Source organism: Rattus norvegicus, chromosome 11 (genome assembly GCF_021556685.1).
Source record: "Rattus norvegicus strain SHRSP/BbbUtx chromosome 11, alternate assembly SHRSP_T2T, whole genome shotgun sequence".
Lineage (NCBI taxonomy): Eukaryota > Metazoa > Chordata > Mammalia > Rodentia > Muridae > Rattus > Rattus norvegicus.
In genome coordinates this window covers 44,556,968-44,575,482 of record NC_141544.1, presented here as the reverse complement: position 1 = coordinate 44,575,482, position 18,515 = coordinate 44,556,968, and the positions used below count along the sequence as shown (strand labels likewise).

At 42.3% G+C, this 18,515-nt stretch overlaps 3 protein-coding genes across 45 annotated transcripts in view; 2 read left to right on the top strand and 1 right to left on the bottom strand.

Annotated features, from left to right (window-relative positions):
* Positions 1 to 857, top strand: part of Cryzl1 (crystallin zeta like 1) — a 44,741-nt gene extending 43,884 nt beyond the window's left edge. For 7 of the 8 annotated variants that reach the window (XR_015632707.1, XR_015632706.1, XR_015632708.1 and 4 more), the window contains one exon: positions 10 to 221. Coding sequence is in view for 5 of the 8 variants with exons in the window: in XM_087575912.1 (XP_087432038.1) it covers positions 10 to 109 (100 nt within the window). In the remaining 3 variants the exon portion in view is untranslated. Of the gene's footprint in view, positions 1 to 9 lie in introns of all 8 variants that reach the window. The other variant, NM_001013044.1, reaches the window with a different exon arrangement.
* Positions 858 to 1,164: 307 nt separating this feature from the next.
* Positions 1,165 to 15,548, top strand: Donson (DNA replication fork stabilization factor DONSON). 23 transcript variants are annotated; one of them, XM_087575924.1, is made up of 11 exons: positions 1,165 to 1,522; positions 2,063 to 2,140; positions 3,473 to 3,676; positions 5,570 to 5,709; positions 6,134 to 6,312; positions 7,232 to 7,283; positions 7,403 to 7,507; positions 7,848 to 8,046; positions 8,853 to 9,065; positions 9,991 to 10,136; positions 13,827 to 15,548. In XM_087575924.1, the coding sequence occupies exons 1-10, from the start codon at positions 1,217 to 1,219 to the stop codon at positions 10,126 to 10,128; spliced, it is 1,614 nt and encodes a 537-aa protein (XP_087432050.1). In that variant the 5' UTR covers positions 1,165 to 1,216; the 3' UTR covers positions 10,129 to 10,136; positions 13,827 to 15,548. The 23 variants fall into 23 exon arrangements, 19 of the variants coding, with proteins under 19 accessions (XP_087432050.1, XP_087432047.1, XP_087432044.1 ...); XM_087575921.1 differs by having other exon boundaries at positions 7,205 to 7,283; XM_087575918.1 differs by having other exon boundaries at positions 5,531 to 5,709.
* Positions 10,834 to 18,515, bottom strand: part of Son (SON DNA and RNA binding protein) — a 31,151-nt gene continuing 23,469 nt past the window's right edge. Inside the window, exons 9-15 of one of the 14 annotated variants that reach the window (XR_015632798.1) lie at positions 17,694 to 18,239; positions 16,055 to 16,092; positions 15,276 to 15,355; positions 14,503 to 14,650; positions 12,571 to 12,642; positions 12,348 to 12,463; positions 10,834 to 11,892 (exon numbers count right to left, since the gene is read on the bottom strand). Coding sequence is in view for 2 of the 14 variants with exons in the window: in XM_087576445.1 (XP_087432571.1) it covers positions 11,734 to 11,892; positions 12,348 to 12,463; positions 12,571 to 12,642; positions 14,503 to 14,650 (495 nt within the window). In the remaining 12 variants the exon portion in view is untranslated. Of the gene's footprint in view, positions 11,946 to 12,347; positions 12,464 to 12,570; positions 12,643 to 14,502; positions 14,651 to 15,275; positions 18,240 to 18,515 lie in introns of all 14 variants that reach the window. The other 13 variants (XR_015632795.1, XR_015632802.1, XR_015632803.1 and 10 more) reach the window with 13 other exon arrangements.

Genomic DNA, 18,515 nt, shown 5'->3' with positions numbered 1-18,515 from the left:
CCTCCTCAGACCTCTGCTTGATGAACCCATTCCACTGTATGAGGCCAAAGTTTCCATGGAAGTTGTTCAGAAAAGTCAAGAAAGAAAAAAGCAAGTTGTTCAATTTTAATTTTCTTTCCCAGACCTCAGTTGGATGCACCCACATCAGTGTATGAAGCCAGTTTTCTTTGGAAATTGTTGAAAAAAATCAAGGAAGATAAAACAAGATTTTCTATATTTAAGCCTGTTTTCCTGCCACAATATGATGTTTGGTTATTTGACACATTTGAAAAATACTTGCAAAATTAATGTGCAAACAATCCAAATAATTTTTAACACCTGAAGGGGACATTCCAAAAACATTTTGTTGTTGTATCTATACACTTTGCCTCTGCTATAAAGTTCTTTCCATTAAGAAAACTGCTTTCAGCAAAAGCCACACTATTCTATCACTACATCTATCACAAGCTTTTGCTGTACGTTAATATGTAATTTGATTTCGTATCAACTTCATTCTCAACACCCTCCTCAACAAACCTTTGATGCCATTATTTTAGCATTTGAGTGTATTTTCCGACTTCAAAATATCTAATCCATTGGCATTTAAAATCTGTTTTTAAATATTCATCCACTCTGACTTTCTCTGAGATCATACAGAAAGGTAGTGCCTGGTCCTGTGGTAGTAGTGGCATAGCATTTGCATAGAGGGCTGGGGTGGTCGGGCACTGGGGACAGGGTGGAAGACTTGGCCTGAGGTTAGCCTGAAGCTGGCGGACATTCCTCCTCGTGGGTACTCTGTTGCGCTCTGGTCCATTACCATCTCTCTCGGAATGACATTGCGGCTTCTCTCGGAGAAAAATAACTGCCCATCACCAAAACTCAAAGTGTTGTTCGTTGTGCATTCACGCTCCGTATCCGGGGCTGACACTATGCCCGCTGCCAACTTTAAGTAGTGTTAATCCTTTCCGGGGCCCTACGGGGTGCTGCGGGCCGGTGAAGTGGTCTGGGCGACACCTGGCCTCGCAGCAGAAGGAGCACCTCGGGCTGCGCGCGCCTGGCCGGAAGCGGCCACCGCGAAATCTGTTGGGCGGGGCGCACGGCCCGGCACGCATGCTCTGTCGGGGCGGGGCCGCAGCGGGGCGGGGCCTCGGGAGCCTCCAGTCCGTGAGCAGCGCGGGTCTGGGCGGGGCCGGAGCGCGCGGGAAGCCCCGGCAGGGTGCTGCCTCGGTGCTGCGCAATGGCTGTCTCGGTCCCCGGCTACTCGCCCAGCTTCAAGAGGCCGCCTGAGGTCGTGCGGCTCCGCCGGAAAAGGCCTCGGGACCATGGTACCGCCGTGTCCTCCGCACTGCCGGAGCCCGCGCTCCGCCGCGCCGCGCTGGCTGCTGGGCTGCCCTTGCGTCCCTTTCCGACCGCGGGCGGCAGAGGAGGCGCCACCACTACCATCGCCCGCAGGAACCCTTTCGCCCGCCTGGACAACCGGCCACGGGTGGCCGACGAGGCCCCCGAAGAGCCGCTCCGCGGTCCTCAAGGAGCGCCGGGCCCGGTGAGTCTCCGCGTCGCGCAGCCGGGCGTCAGGGGTGGGAATGGGCGCGAACAGCCGCCGCAGCTTGATGCCCTGAGCCGGGGCAGGTAAGGGGGTGGCTGCCCTCGAAACCCTGTTAGAAGGAATTAGGGATACACGGGATGGTAGCTCGAAAAGTCCTCAGAACTGGGATGGAAAACCACAGAATCTGCCTTCTCACCATCCTTCAAGATCTTTTTCTCAGGCACTCAATATTACTGTGGACGTGGAGGACTGTTGAAGACAAATTGGGCAGAATTTACAAATGTTGGTTTTACCCATAAAGCCATTTGGATCTTTTGGTCTATGATTTATGTATCAGTTATTAAATGCGTCAAAGTCTGGCCTTTCCTCCCGTTTAGATAAGTTAGGCATAAGTCTGAATGAAGTGAAACAAATGGTACTGTGTGGATTTAAGTCCCCCTCATTCTCCAGAAAAACTGATGTGCCAGGTGAGCCCTTACAGATTTCAGATTCCCTCATCGCTTAAGTTTTAAAAGGACAACCTTTTTTTAACCTCAGCTTCTAGATTCTAATGGAGAAAATAACTTGCTGTGGGAGGAGGCATCTCATGAAAGAACTGTCACGGAACTGTCCCAGGTACGTTTTAAAATTACATTTATTGTTTGTGCTACAATTGTGTATGTAGAGCTCAGCCCTCCACTGTGTGAGTAAAAGGATTGAACCGAGCTCGTCAGTCAGGCTCAGAAGCAAATGCCTACCTTCTGAGCCATCTCAGTGGCTTAGCCTAGGCAATGCTTTCAAAATACTGATTATAATGTATATTCTAGTAAATGTACTTCTCAAAAGCATTTCCCTTGAAAAAAATAGTTTCAAGAACAAGTTCAAAGTCTGGGACTGTACCTCAGTTTGTAAAATGCCTGTCTAGTGTGCAGAGACCTCGGGGTTGGACCCCAGGAATCACACATAGTATGGGACATGATGCTGCACACTTAAAACTCTAGCATGGAGTACAGGAGGTTTTGTCAGAAGCCTCACAGCATCCGCAGGTACACAGATAGCTGAGGCCAGCCTGGGACACAGGAGAGCCTTTCTCTGAAAAGAAAACAGAAACTTGAGAGTGATTGTTCCTATCCTGTGTTCTGATAACAGCTGTGGGCTCTGGTGGCCATAGCCCCATTTGCACTAGGGATCAAACTCAGCACTTCCCACACGGTGAGCGAGCAGCCTGCCCTCACCTGTAGCTAAAGGTAGATGTGGTTTGCCCACTGGGACCATGCTGAAAGACCCATTTTAGTGCTCACAGTTTTCTAGAGGCCATTTCCCTGAAAGGACATCCTGTCATGGTGCTCCCCCTTTAAAAGTTCTGCCTACTTTGCTTAACCTAAAGAAATAGCGTAGCCCTAGTCTCAATGGTTCTGGGCCTTACAAGATACCTTTCAGATACTGGGAGCATAGCTGGGCTTAGAGGCAGAGGCAGGTGTGTGTCTTTGCATTCGAGGCCAGCCTGGTCTACAAGAGTGAGTCCAGGAGAGCCAGGACCAAGCAGAGAAACCCTGTCTTGGGGTTGGGGTGTGAGGGGTGGATATTAGAAACATTTCTACTTCGCTGTCTGTAATACTAGACAGAAATATGAAAACTGAGACGTGAACCACGACCCTCCAGCCGCACCCCCACCTGGCTTTGTTCATTTACTTTATTATATCCTCTGAGGGGGTCAGTTCTCTCCCTCCAACTCAAACTCTCAGGCTTAGTGGCACGTCCATTACCCAATGAGTCATCTCCGTGGTCTGAAACTTCTCTTAATAGCTTGGTTCACCTCCTTCCAGACTTTTCAGGTATAGCACATTTTTAATATTAGACCATTAATAAATTTTGACATTTAGTGATCAAGAGTAGAATAATTGAGATCTCTGTATTAAAAAGATTTTCCTTGAAATTCTAACTTTTGTGTTCTTTGTTTTCTGAAAGAGTCAACAGGTAACCTTGTCTGAATCGGACACTTGGTCTTCAGATGGTACTGAGTTACCTGTGGACTGGAGTATTAAAACCCGCCTCCTTTTCACCTCTTCTCAACCCTTTTCCTGGGCAGAACATTTGAAAGCACAGGAAGAAGCCCAAGGACTTGTCCAGCATTGTAGGGCAACAGAAGTTACATTACCACAGAGTATACCGGTAAGTCCAAAATGAAGGAACCTGAGAGGAAGGGATGTATGTTTTTAATACGTGTGAGTTTGCGTGTGTGTGTGTGTGTGTGTGTGTGTGTGTGTGTGTGTGTGTGTGTGTGTATGATTGTGTGCGTGCGTGCGTGTATGTGTGTGAGTGTGATTGTGTGAGTGTGTGTGATCTCATGTCTGCACATGAAGGTATCAGGACACAGCCAAAGGATCTAGTCCTGTGTCCTGGTCTCTCCCTCCCTCCCTTGTTGCCTTGAAACAGGGATATTTGTGAGCTTAAAGCTCACATTTTTTGCTCGTCTGGTGGCCAGCCCAGCAAGCTCCTAGCCCCACTCTCCTTGGTCCTGGGGTCATAGTCAGGCACAGGGAAGTCTCAGCTCATTGTCTGGGTGCTGAGCTCCAAGCTCAGGCCCCTGCAATGCTGTTTCTCTGCAGCCGCTGTCAGCCTGTGTTAGTGTTTCAAGTTAAATATGGAAGGAGCTGTTCTTTTGACGTGTGTAGATTCCAGAAGTTGACATCATTTCTCCCAAAGGGTACTTTCACTTCCTGTTTGTCAGGTCGAGAACTGCTCAGTAGAGGTAGAGACTGGAGATAAATCAGTAGTGCAGACAGGAAGTGTCTTCTCTAAACCATCTTTAGGGTTTTTTTTTTTTTTTGTTGTTGTTTTTTTTGTTTTGTTTTGTTTTGTTTTGTTTTTGGTTCTTTTTTTCGGAGCTGGGGACCGAACCCAGGGCCTTGCGCTTCCTAGGCAATAGCTCTACCACTGAGCTAAATCCCCAACCCCTTAGGTTTTTAACAAAACATAAACAATTGAACTGCAATAGCTGATGAGTTTTTACTGATATTACGTAGAGCACACTCTTCATTTTTTGTTGTTGATGGTGGTGGTTTTGTTAGGTTTCTCTGTTTTTGAGACAGGGTCTTACTGTATTTGGTCCTGGCTGTCTTGGAACTCACTTTGCACACTAGACTGGCCTCAAACTCACAGAGATCTGTCTACTTCTGCCTCTCCAGTATTAAAGGCATATGCCGCTCTGCCCAGCCATACTGTGATTCTTAATAAAGAATAAATGAGTTCTAGGATGGTCTCAGACTAGGTTTAATTACCGTGAAGCAGCTCATCACTGCAAACTAGGTTCTAACGGTGTGCTTAAAATAGGACTTGTGATATTTCCCTGGATAAATAAATGAGGGCAGTTTGAATTTAGCGGCTTCACTGCTTTTGAGGCTGCATTCCCAGGGGTGATTTGGTGCTGTCCTCCATGCACACCCCTCCTTCCATCATCCAGTCATTTACTGTTCTCAGGGACAACAAGAGACAGAATGTCCCATCTTAATGAGTGTGCTCTCTCCCGGGCAGGGTCACTATTTGCTGTCCAGAAAGCTGTAGACTTCATTTTCACCTCTTAACAGTTGCCAAGGTCTCCCTACAATTATAGCATTGAAAGTTCTTAGGCTGGCTACAGGGGTGGCTCGGTGGTTAGGAGAGATCTCTTCTTCCTGAGAGCCCACGTTCGCACTGCTCAGAACTCCAGCTCCAGGCCTCCTATTGGCCACCTGTACTGTACAGGCACACAAAACACTAAAAATAATCTTTCTGGGGAGTGTTTGAGGCAGAGTCTTTCTACATAGCCCTGGCTTTCCTGGGACTCCTTATGTAGGCCAGGCTGGACTCAAGAGATCGGCCTTCCTCCTAAGTGCTGGGATTAAAGGTGTGTGCCATTACCCTCAACTAAAAATACAGAATTCTTAGAAAATGTATTAGATTAAGGGTGTGATACATTCAGTGTCTCTGGTGGAATTTTACCTTTGTGATGAGTAAAAATCACCCACTCTCCCCACGGAAATTTAGGATCCCAAACTGTCCACTGTGCTACGTTGTGCCTTCCAGCAGACCCTGGTCTACTGGCTTCACCCTGCCTTTTCATGGCTGCCACTCTTCCCTCGAATTGGAGCTGATAGAAAAATGGCTGCAAAGACAAGTCCATGGTCAACGGATGAAAGCCTGCAGCATGCTTTAATGAGTGACTGGTAAGAGCACACTCCAGAGGCGAGCCTTCAGCAGCAGGACCTGGTGTTTGAGTCTTCCCTGAAGGGCTAATGGTGAAGGCTCTTTGTGTTTCTGGACATTGCAGAAGCTTAATGACCACGATTTACATTTGCATTTTCCCAGTGTGTAACCAATGTACTGGACAAACATAGCGGGAGGTGTAGGTCTTCAGGCTTCTTCTTGTCAATTGATGCTTTTTGAGACTAGGCAAAAACTATGCTTGAAAGACATCTACAGCCTTCAAATGCAGATTTACACAGCTGCAGAAACTCAATTCAGTGTTTGGAACATTCATGTTCAGTTTTTAATTTACGTGTCAGAATAAATTAAGAAATTATTAATTAAATTACTATAGAATTGAGTTTCAAGTATGTTATCACCTGAGAAACTTCCTTTGCTTCCTAGGTCTGTGAGTTTTACGTCTTTATATAACCTGCTGAAGACGAAGCTTTGCCCCTATTTCTACGTTTGTTCCTATCAGTTTACGGTCCTGTTCCGGGCAGCAGGATTAGCAGGAAGCAGTGTGATCACAGCGCTCATCACCCCTACAACTAGAGGCTTAAGAGAAGCTATGAAAAGTGAAGGTAATAATAGTTGAGGTTTAAAGTTGAAGATTCCTCTTGCCTTAAATGATAATCTTTAGGGGCTGGAGAGATGGCTTAGTGTTTAGAGTATGGACTGCTCTTACACAGGGCCTGGCTCTGCTTCCCACCACCCACATGATGGCTAAAAGCCAGAGTTCCATCTGTATCTACAACGTGCCCTCTGTGAGCACCAGACATATAAGTGCTACCCAGACATAAACACCCACACGCATGTTTAAGAACAAATCATCTTTTACTAATTGGTCATCAATATTATTTTATGGGATGGATATAGTTCTTTGTTAGAGGGTTTTTTTTTTTTCTTCCTGATGGTAAACCTGTCTCTTAAATATATCTGGAAGTTAATTATTTTCCCTTTTTGAACTCTGAGGTAAAGCACATATTACATCCTATAAAGCCACTGTCCTGTTGAATATACTGTGATTTTTAAAACATGTCTTTACATTTATTTATTTTGTATGCGTGTTTGTGTTTCTGTGGGCACACGCATACCATGCATGGCACACATGTAGAGGTAGACAGCTTCACAGAGTCCCTTGTATCCATCATGTGATTCTAGGAAGTGAACTTGGGTGTCATACAGGAAGGCAGATTCTGCCCTCTAAACCGTCACACCAGTCCTAGATTCTTTGATATCTGACCTCTCCTTTAATACTTTTTTTTTTCCTTTCTTTTTTTCGGGGCTGGGGATTGAACCCATCCTTTAATACTTTTAAAACCCATGTTGTCTGATCAACTAGTGGATAGAGACAGTGGATCAACTAGGGAAGGATAGAGACAGGTCCCTTTTAATAGAAACCAAGTCTGTGTACCCCAATAGGAGGACACTCCTGGTTAATTGAAGAAAATTGGGTTATATTTTCTGATGTAGGTATTGAATTTTCTCTGCCTTTACTAGAAGAGAGTGGTCATAAGGAGAAAGTTCGAGAACCAAGCCTGGAATCTGAGGAGTACGTAATTACAAAACCCTTTGCACGTTCACTTTTATGAAGTCTCTAATTCACTCGTTTGATGCGTTTTTAACAGCATCAAGTGTGAAAATGCACTTCTAACTGTAGCAGTTTCCTAGGGAGCAGGCAGTCAGTGACGAAGATGAAGAGGAAAGTTTGTCTTGGCTGGAAGAGATCGGTGTGCAGGATCAAATTAAGAAGCCAGACTTGATCTCTGTCAAGCTGTATCCTTTCTGTTAAGAGCGTCCACGTCCACGGTGGGGGCTGGGGATTTAGCTCAGTGGCAGAGCGCTTACCTAGGAAGCGCAAGGCCCTGGGTTCGGTCCCCAGCTCCGAAAAAAAAAAAAGAACCAAAAAAAAAAAAAAAAAAAAAAAGAGCGTCCACGGTGTTAGTGATTCGAACACTGCTTTAAGACAGCCCTTGTTGCTCAAGTATGAAGTCTTTGTTGGTTTCTATCACATTCAAATTTCATTCAAACTTGTGAATGGGTCTGGGAGCACCAGGTATGTGAAGGCTGCCCCGCTGTGGGTTCCTTTTGCTCTTTCCTTGATTGTGATCTTCAGGCGTAAAGAAAAACATGAAGTACAGATGGATCACCGACCAGAGTCTGTCGTACTGGTGAAAGGACTCAATACCTTCAAACTGCTCAACTTTTTGATCAATTGCAAGAGTTTAGTTGCTACCTCAGGCGCACAGGCAGGTCTCCCACCCACTCTCTTATCCCCAGTTGCCTTTCGAGGTGCCTCAATGCAAATGCTTAAGGTAAGTGTTTACATCATCTGCACAGTCCAGCTCTTTGTGTTGTTTTCGGCTTTTTTTTTTTTTTTTGAACACGGGTCTCTGTAATTCTGTCCTCGATGTAGACTGCTCTGATCTCAAGCTCCTAAGTGCTGGCATTAAAGGCATGTGCCACCATGCCTAGCTCAAACTCTCAATTTTTAAAAAAATAATTGTAGGGACTCGGGAGATGGATCAGTATGTATGAGCACTTGTTCCTCTTGCAGAACATCCAAATTCAGTTCCCGGCACCCTCATGGTGACTCAGAACCATTGGTAACTTCAATTCCCAGGGTTAATGCCTTCTTACCCCTGCAGGTAGCAATTATAACTTGGTATACACACAGCTGAGAAAACACCAGGCCAGGCCTTGTGGCCATACCATTAATCCCAGCATGAGAGGCAGAGGCAAGCAGATCTCAGTAAGTTAAGGGAACAGCCAGGCCTACATAGTAAGACCTAAAAAGTGTAAGAGTGTGTGTGTGTGTGTGTGTGTGTGTGTGTGTGTGTGTGTGTGTGTGGTGTATGTACATATATTGATAGTATTTTTTTCATAAATTTTCATATTTTAAACTATTCTTGTATACTTTGGACTTTGTCGGCACTGAGATTGCACAGGGGTATGAGGCCTACTAGGCTAGCAGCTTGACCCCAGTTACATTCAGAGTAGTTTTGTTTTTGCTTTCTCCATTAAAAATAAAATAACTTGAGAGCTAGGTGACATGAATTATGTCAAATCCCTTTCACTTGTTTCCTGTTATCACGTGACTTTTTCTCTAAATTTTCTGAAGGCACGAAGCATTAATGTAAAGACACAAGCTCTTTTTGGATACAGAGATAAGTTTAGTTTGGAGATCACAGGTCCTGTCATGCCTCACGCTTTGCATTCTGTGGCCATGCTACTCCGATCTTCACAGAGAGGCTCATTCTCTGCGGGATTGTATGCACATGAGCCAACTGCCGTATTCAATGTTGGCCTACCACTGGATAAGGAACTGGATAGAGTAAGTAGATTCAGTCAAATGTCACCTCGTATGCCAATTTATATCAAGTAACAAGTTAAGAATATGTCTACATGCACTCAAAATTTTATGAATTCAGGCAATATTAAATATTTCCCAAACCTCAATAGTACTTACTGCACTCACAGCTGAAATGAGTAATTCCTGGTTCCTTTGTAGTTTATGGAAACACAATTTACCACATCTTTTGTCCAGTTCCTCGTGTATGTGTGTGTTCTTTGGTTTTACGTGTATTTAATGAGGTATTTCCTCGCACCAGTGAGGAAGAGACCTGACTCACATTCTACACCTTATTCAGTGCAGTCTTTTCATCAAAACCAGAATGTCCTACCATGGCTAGTCGTGCTGTCTGTGTGAGCCTTCTTCAGAGACTGTAATTACAAGTACAAACCATGTCTGCCCAGCATTCATGTGGGCTCTTGATACCACCTGACTCTGGTTATCAAAGTTTTACAGCAAGTGCTTCAACACCTTAGATTTTCAAGCCTTAGTTACTAATTTATTTTGGATTGTCTTTTTTTTAAGACTTTTTAAAGATAGCTGTTAACAGTCCTTTAATTGATCTGGTGTACCTATCAAATCTAATTAGACTGGTTAATTTAGAATTTTCATACCACAGGAATTATTAGAATCATCTTCTAGCAGTGATTGACTAAGCCGTTTATTTGCAAGTCTTTATGGGAAGTCTTTCTGAGAAGAAATGGCTCAGCGGTTAAGAGCACTGACTGCTCTCCCAGAGGTCCTGAGTTCAATTTCTAGCAACCACATGGTGGCTCACAACCATCTGTAATGGGGTCTAATGCCCTCTGCTGGACTATGTGAAGACAGCTCTGGTGTACTCATGTGTATCTATCTTTTGTGTTGATGAACTAATGAGCCTTACAGATGTGGACTTTTGTTTCCGCAGAAAGGTGCTCATAAGGACCTTGCTAACTGTGGGCTGCACCCTAAAACCCTGGAGCAGCTCAGTCAAATGCCAGTGCTGGGGAAGTCATCCTTGCGGAATGTGGAAATGAGTGACTACATTGTAAATTGGAGATCCTGAACGCCAAAGTAAGCCTAAAGGAATCTGAGGAAAAAGCTTCCTAAGCAAGGAAATTCAAGATTGTAGGCCTCTGGCTTTTAAAGTTCATTTGGAAGAATATATTTTAAAATACTGAAATGTTCCTGAACATTTTTATACTAACTTATTACATGCAATAGTGTTAGGTTTTAAATCAGCATTTTGGTTTTATTATTTTCATATATTTTTAGAGATGAAGATGCAAGGTGCTTCCTTAAAACCTCAGATAATTCAAATGAGAATTCTACCCCTGCAACTCACTGTAACCAGAATGGAGTCGGTGCTTTATTACAAATGAGAACTTGAGATTACCTGTAGCAATTATTCCATTGAGACTAATTGTCAGAACAAAAAGTATCTATATTGTATCTTAGACTAGCTGTGAGTTCTCTGAAGTCCTAGGGAAATCAGCATTACTAATAAGTTCTACTTCCCTGTTCTCAAGACTGTTCAGTCACATGTGTCAAGTCCAAGGGCAGGGTACTTTGTACTTCATCTCAATGTTGGGTGCTCGGTCATGTCAACTTACTATTTATTTAGTATGCTTACAGTTAATCTGTGTTTGCATGTGTGTATATATAAAATCAGTATTTTTGAATAAACGTGCAGAGAAATCACAAGAATTGGGTAAGAAAATGTAGTACTTAGTTATATGTGTTTGATAAAGCCAGAGAATAAGACACCACATTTATTCCAGAGAAGTTTGTATTTGGGCCTTAAGCTTTTGAAAATAAAGTTTAGAGACATAGCATATGAATACCACTGTAATACACATGAATATTCTATCAGACCCTAAAAAATTAACATAAACTTAAACTTTCTCAGTCAACAAAATAGCGGCTGGTTGCCAATTTTTATTAGATAAGTTGGTTACAGCATTTTTATTATTTACGTCTATCTAGGTGTAGCTGAAATTCAAAATGCACATCAAAGTAAAACTATATCACAACTCAAGCCATACTAAATATGTACTTGGCCTCTGAAGTAAAATTCTAGTTGGACTTCCATTTTGACTTCTTTCTTATGACCCAAGTGGCTTTAATGGGAATGCAGGACTTAGTACTGATCATGACACAACGTATCACTTTCTTTTCATAATCTCTACAAAAAGGGGGAGATGGTGGCATTAGCCCTGTGGGACAGATCTTGCTTCATTACTTTAATAACACTGGCCCAGTATCTGTCCAGCAGAACCCATTGTGAAATAGTACAAGGTGCACAGCCCTTCACTGATTACAGGCAAGTGTTACAGCAGCCTAGCCGTATGGAAGGGAAGTTACATCATAGTACAAAATACAGTATAAAAGCGTTATTTAACATTCCACACTGAATATTACTGATGCCCTCAAACAATTGTTTTGATGTTAGCCACTTAAACAAATACATCACTAAGGTAAACAATATAAACATACCAAAACCCTGTGTGGTTAAATACAATTTCCATGGTACAAAACCAAAGCCTGGAGATGTTTGTACAGATTGCTTTTTACACAATGTCTTAAATTGTGAAATATTTACAACATTAAGGAGGAAATACATTGTGATGCAGAGTAAAATTATCTGAAATGATTAATATAAAACCTCAATCTATCTACGTGAGGCACTCCTGAAGCAAGTGGCATTAGCCATGAGGTCCTTTGGTACAAGGCCCATTGCTTGAAGAACCACAGTAGCTGCTGTGGCTTTAGCATGCTTCTTATTAGGGCTGGCAAAGCTGGGCTGGTAAGCGCTTCCATTTATCAATACCTATTCAAGAAAAACATACAATTGGGCTGGTAAGGGCTTCCATTTCTCAATACCTAGTCAAGAAAAACATACAATAAGAACAGCATCAAACTTTAATATTTATTAGCTTTGTACTTTTTCACTAAATTCTAATAACTTATCAATTACAAACCCCATTATTATAGAAATTAGTCTCAGCCCAGAAGCAGCAAATGATTTAAAAAAGGAAACTGCAAGATAAATGCAAGCCTCCTTACTTCTTTTAAAGCCCTAATAAAAATACCCCCACACTCCACTAGAAAATACATTTTGCCCACACCCCTCCCCTTTAATTTTGTACCCCTTTTATAAAAACCCATTTTACCCATATTCACATCTATGACCCCCACCCAACAGAATATTAATGCTGGTTGTATCACACTCATCCCTTAACCCTCTAAGGTGACTACGTAATTAGTATGTAAGTTCATATTTACCCTAAAGAGGAAGTGTTTGCGATGGTCAGGGCCACTGTCATGGACCAAGAGAAATTCAGGTGGTTGCCACCTTCTCTTATTACAGATTTCCATCAAGGCAGACACAGGATGTTTGCCTGTAGAGAGAAAAAAAACAACTAGTTATAAACGATTTCCACCAACTTTGCAAGGGATTATGAATTGAAGGCATAGGTAAAAGCAGAACAACAGGGTTTGTTCTCACCTGACAAGTCTTTCATTGCAGCGGAGAAGTTCCCAGACCTCTTTTGTGCTCTCTCTCCTACTGCAACAAGACCTTAAAAGGAGAAGGGGAAAAAAGGCAAATTTACTATTTACCTAAAAATATAATGGATGAAACCTAAAAGCCTTCAACCGAAACACTCAGATTTTTATCTGGCTTATTCTATTCTTGCCACTTCAGTATACATACTTTCCTCTATAATCATATGCCTATGATGAAGAGGTACTCAAGGGGCCAGGGGAATGGTTCAGTAAGTCAACGAGCACTTGCATAAGGATCTGAGCCTGAGTTCAGAAAAGCCAGCTATGTTGGCACACACTAATAATTCCTGTGCTTGGGCACACTGGTCAGCCAGCTTTTGGTGGGTTCCAGGCCAGGAGGAGGACCCTGTTTGAAAATCTAGGCAGAATGATGCCTGCGGAATAGCACAACATAAGCACGCAGAAGTGAGAGTGTACAGAGAAGTGTCAGGTAACACCTCTAAGAGGTGGTGGCTACAAGTAACTTTGCAAATTCATCTTTTAAAATAGGGAGTAAAGAGTATGGTCCACAAAACAAAAAGGAAGATAGAACCCTCTGTCACAGTCAGTACTTGCTATCCTATCAAATTCCTAATTTCTCAGATAACCCCCCCTTCCTGAAGAAGTCTACTACACAAGAATGTTATAAAGCCCCAGTGGTGCTCTTCCCACTTTCCACATGTCTCTAAACAGCAGACATCCAGCCAGTCCTTTGTTATGAACACGCTAGAACATCTCTCAAACTGTCCTAGGATACAGCTGCTGTATGTTGAGGAATTTCAATGTGGATGTGCCCCAGTCCTAGGATACAGCTGCTGTATGTTGAGGAATTTCAATGTGGATGTGCCCCAGAACTATATCTGAGGATTCATGGCAAGTTTTAGAAATCAGGCCTAAAACTATAAAGTTAGGGCAGGAGAATTGGAAGTTCAAGGCTGACCTTGATACTTCAAGAAAAAGACAGGATTTCTCTTTTTTTTTTTTCCCCTTTTTCCTTTTCTTTCTTTCTTTTTTTTTTTATTTATTTTTTTTGCCATAGTTATAGTACAACATTCAATGTAGAACAAGCCCTCAAACATAAGAGATCTTCCTATCTTCCTGTCCCTGCTGGGATCAAAGACATATAACACCATCACTCTCATTTGCTAATTTAATAACTAAGGGCTTAAACAAGTGACATCAGCTAACAGCCTGTCGTGATTCCTCTTTGCATGCTAGCTGCCTGGTACCACCTTAGAAATAAAGACAAGCAGATAAACCAAGAGTGATGATGCCAGCCTGAGGTATGGCAGGAAGATCACTGCAAGTTCAAGACCTTGTCTCAGAAGACAACGAAACAATCTGGAGAGCTGGCTCAACTGTTAACAAGCAGTGGCTTTTCTTCCAGAGGACCCTGATCAAATCCCATGCAACCATATGGCAGCTCACAACCACAGGGCATACAATGCCCTCTTCTGGGCTCTATGGGCACACACAGACAATGGATCAGGAGGATGGTTTAGTGGGTAACGGTGCTTGCATCCACATACAATAAATAAATGTAGCAAGGAACAAAAACAGCCAGCACACATGGTCTCCATTAAGAAAAAAGAAAGGATCATTTTCTTAAAACCAAATGCAGATTTTCATATAGTGACTAGCACAAGGCAAGTTGTTCTTTAAAGGCTCAAACTAATATGTTATCCATCTGCTTAAAAGTGTTAAAAGGTTTCTCCAGCAAAGAACTGTTCATTATTTGTGTGTCTAGTTCATGGTTACAATTAAAAAGTATAAACTTGGGCTGGGGATTTAGCTCAGTGGTAGAGCACTTACCTAGGAAGCGCAAGGCCCTGGGTTCGGTCCCCAGCTCCGAGAAAAAAAAAAAAAAAAAGTATAAACTTCAGCAGGAACTTACCTTTTCGGTCTGTCTTAAAGTCAACAAGGATGGGTTCCTTATTTCCTTCTTTGTTCTTTCCTAGTCCTTCTCCTTCTCTCCAGCCCATTTTTCTCATCAACACAGCTCCCATTCCTCCAGTTACTGGGGCTGCTCTTAAGAACTGATCCTATCCAAAGGGAAAAAAAGGTAAAATGCCCCCATTTTACAGTTAGAAGTAAAATACAGAGTTAATGATAACTTAAGAAAAAGAAATCTTACGTCTAGATCTGTAATAGCATTCAACTTAAGTTCTTCTATACTCAATATGTTCTGCAGCATATGTTCTAATAATAATTACCAACACTTTGCAAGTCAAATGGCAATTGTAACAGTAGCCCCTCGATGCCCCCCTCCAAAAACAACAACAACAACAAGAGCACTCCTGTTTTCGTCCACTATTTAGGTTCACTGGTATCTCTTCTTAGCTTGCAAAATAAAAAGAAGGCAATGTTAAAACAGTCAATATATTATCTCAGATATACCTAGTTTATGAATAAAGCCTAGACATTGTTTTAAAATAGTTTGGACACTGAAGAAGCATACAGTTGACATCCAGTTTTCTTCCCCATTCTATAATAAGGCAAGTATCAATATCTTTACTTAGAAAACTCCTATGAAACAAAATCAATTTACATGTAAATAAGTTGAAGATAAGCACATAAAATACCCTGTAAGTACACCAAGTCTGAATTCTTCTAAAACCTGGCTTGATGTTAAAAGGCTTTTAAGAAACTCCTTAAATGTTTACATACCTAGGCCTCGGTAGCAGCAGTGTTGTGAATAGTACGGCTGGCACTGACCGGGGCAAGAAGACAGCTACAAGGATTTGGCCCTGAAACAAGTTTCCATACAGAGGGGTGAAAGTTCACAGGTTATTCTGTGAACAATCATCTCTCTTGTATCCAACCCACTGAACCATAATTTCCATCAAAGCAGCAAACCACTTAATGTCCTAAGCTGCACAGCTGTGCGCACTAACTAGCACGGCCAGCAGTCCGTGACCTCCGGTTAAGAAATGTCCAGTGCCTTTTTTCAAAAACTATCAATGCACAATCTCTACCAGTGATGAATTCTGCTGTTGACTTATGTGTGTTTGGTTTTGTTTCTTTCTAATTGAAACATCTCTGAACCATGTTTTATTTCCAATCATTACAGCATTTTAGGTTAATGCTCTCTGCCAAGTATCTATCAAGTCACTACAGCGTCAGAGTCAAATGTAGCTCAGCAAGCACACAGTTTCCCCTCTACTGGTGCGTGACATTGTGTTTTTACAGTACAGTGAGCAACATTTTGTTTCCCAGCTTTGTAATTACATGTTGGGGAGAAAACATGTCAATGACATGTGAACTAGACATTAAGTTCAACAAGGTGCTCTGATGGAAGGAGGCAGCTCTAGAGGTAAAAACACACCCCTGGTTCAGTTCCTTACTTGGTGCAGGCCATGCATTGTGGATGTATAAAAGAGAAACGTTAGCTGATACTTGGGATACCAACTGCCTTGATGCTACACACCTAGAATGACTTTACTTACTTCCAGGTTCATCTCCCCCTCTTTTCCAGGAAACACTCCTAAAAAAAAGGGCAACTGTACAGACAGAGTACAATATAAATCCCCAATTAACCCCGTTTTCCAATTGTGCTTCTGTTTGCAATTATCTTCGCATCCCTCTATCCCCAGTGTAAAAACCTGTCTTAATCTAATGAGATCACACAATAACCAACAATTATTACAAAACCAAGTCCTAGGTCATTTGAGAAAATAAAGGGTTTATTGTTTTACTAATAAATGAGTATATTGATGAACTATTTCTCTTAATATAGAAGTATTCTAAAGCAAACTAAAGAACATAGAGGGTGTTAGTTGGAATTCCCTATGGTTTTTAACACACAATGACAGTGCTGGTCCAAGAAAAGCCAAATGGCCCTTTCGATGTCTTCTGAACATGTCAGTGGGTACAAATAGGAGGGCGAATATCAGTGAAATGACTGCCTATTTTTAATAGTGCTCCCCTGGTTCTCATCAAGCAGATACTCTTGAGTACATACAAACTGCTTTCCTTTTAGTTCTTGTAAAACTTGTAAGCTTGTTCTGATGAACACATGATTTATCAAAATTATTTGCTTCTCAGATTATATTTTATTCAAAACGTAAAGCAAAATCATTTTAAAGGTTCTTACAAACTGAAAAATAGCAAAACTATTTGATACAAGTATTTAGGGAGTCAACTGTGAAGACTCACCTTGGAAACTCACTTAACATTTATTTACCTGCTCCTTATCTATAAACACATTAACAGCACACTTTACAATGAAAGCCCTTCCAGAAGCTTCTTTGTACCTAACAATGTGCATCAACTATTAAGTGCATAAATACTCAAAATACTTCATGTCTAACTTCCTATAATCCTTAACACTCAGCTTCAAGACCAGATGAATGAAGGAGGACTGACTATGGGGCTCTGTGGTAGGGAACTTGCTCATTACTACCAAGTTTTAAATCCAATGTCACAAAAAAGCAAACATGTAATTCTTCCCTACTTTTCAACTATCACTTTCATAATTTATACAAAGTATTAGTATATAGAATAAATCCAATTATTATTATTCCTTTTTTTCCAAAACCAATCCCTAGGTACATATTCGTGCAACTATTTCTTAAGGGGAAAACGAGGCAAGCACAATGAGGATGTATGGTGCCTTGTATTAATCTGTTAATAAAAGAATCACAGGTAATGCTTCTGCTATTAAACTGTTATGGTATTAAATGTCCAAAGCAACCGAAACTTTTATCTTGAGAAATTGAGCACATCCATGAATAGCACTCATTCCATTTCTCACTTCACCCACCACTCTCCGAGGCAGTCCTAAGAACCTGTCTCCAGCCACGTGACATTGGGAGACACAAATTCTAAGGGATTACTTGCCTACAATCACACAAGGTGTCAGGAGTAGAGCAGAACAAAGAAACCTTCCCCATCCAAGAGACCACGCAGCCTCCCAGTTTCCTGAAACAAATTTCCCATCACCCATCCAACCAAACCACAGCCCTTCAGCAGACCTTATTTCTTCAGAAACCCTTGCATAACCACCTAAGACTCCCCCAACAATGAGGTAGCCGTAGGTGGAGTTGACAGATCTCACTGCAGGAATCTGAGACCAGGTGCACCTACATCTTCGCAGCAGGAGATGTCCGTCCTCTCCCTTGATTTTAGGTCTTACATAGCCTGTTTTTTCATGAAGTCAGTGGTTCTCAAATGGAGCCTGTGGATCACCAGAGGCCACCAGGACCTAAATGGTGGTCCACAGATAGTTATCTCCAGCCCATCCCTCCCTGTTATCCCCCCTTCACAACTGCCCACCCCCACATTCCAGCCACCCTCCCCCCAGCCTCTCAGTCCCATGGCAAGGTTACCACATGCAGCACTAACTAGGGCCTCCCAACCACTGGCTGTATCTAAGAGCTGACCACCATATAGGGACCTGGGGCTAGCCATCCTAAGAGGCAGGAGCAGAGGCATTTATAAGCGGGTGCAGGCACTATGAGAGGACAAGGACAAAGGAATGGACTATTAGGGTAGCAAAGGGTTATTGGGGATAGTGATCCACCAAAACTAAACCTGTAATAAAGTATCCCATGATGAAAATTTTGAGAACCACTGCTCTGCAATGATTGGGTTAGTAGTCCAGCAGGGACTGTGGAGTACTCGGAACAGCACCTGGTACAGTTAGCATTCAAAACAGTTAAGTAAAACCACCCCCACCAAAACCAACAGCAAAAAATATGAAAAACAACAACCTCCAGATATAAAGTGAGTGGCTTTTGAGCCATATTATACATTTGGCATTGACTGTGTCAGGATCTCAGCCCATCTTCAGTGTCCATCTGGAGCATATACGCAGCAGACTCACGCAGGAATTTAGGTTAGTCACTTGCCTCTGCATTTCTAATGTACTATTATAAAAACAACAACAAAAATAAACCTTAGCTTTGT

Bases quoted from the DNA above. Each gene is read 5' to 3' on its own strand.
- Donson (NM_001399267.1), top strand. From the start codon at position 1,217: ATGGCTGTCTCGGTCCCCGGCTACTCGCCCAGCTTCAAGAGGCCGCCT. The intron at 2,141-3,472 runs GTACGTTTTAAA...GTTTTCTGAAAG, and splicing joins CTGTCACGGAACTGTCCCAG to AGTCAACAGGTAACCTTGTC. The intron at 8,047-8,852 runs GTAAGTGTTTAC...AATTTTCTGAAG, and splicing joins CCTCAATGCAAATGCTTAAG to GCACGAAGCATTAATGTAAA.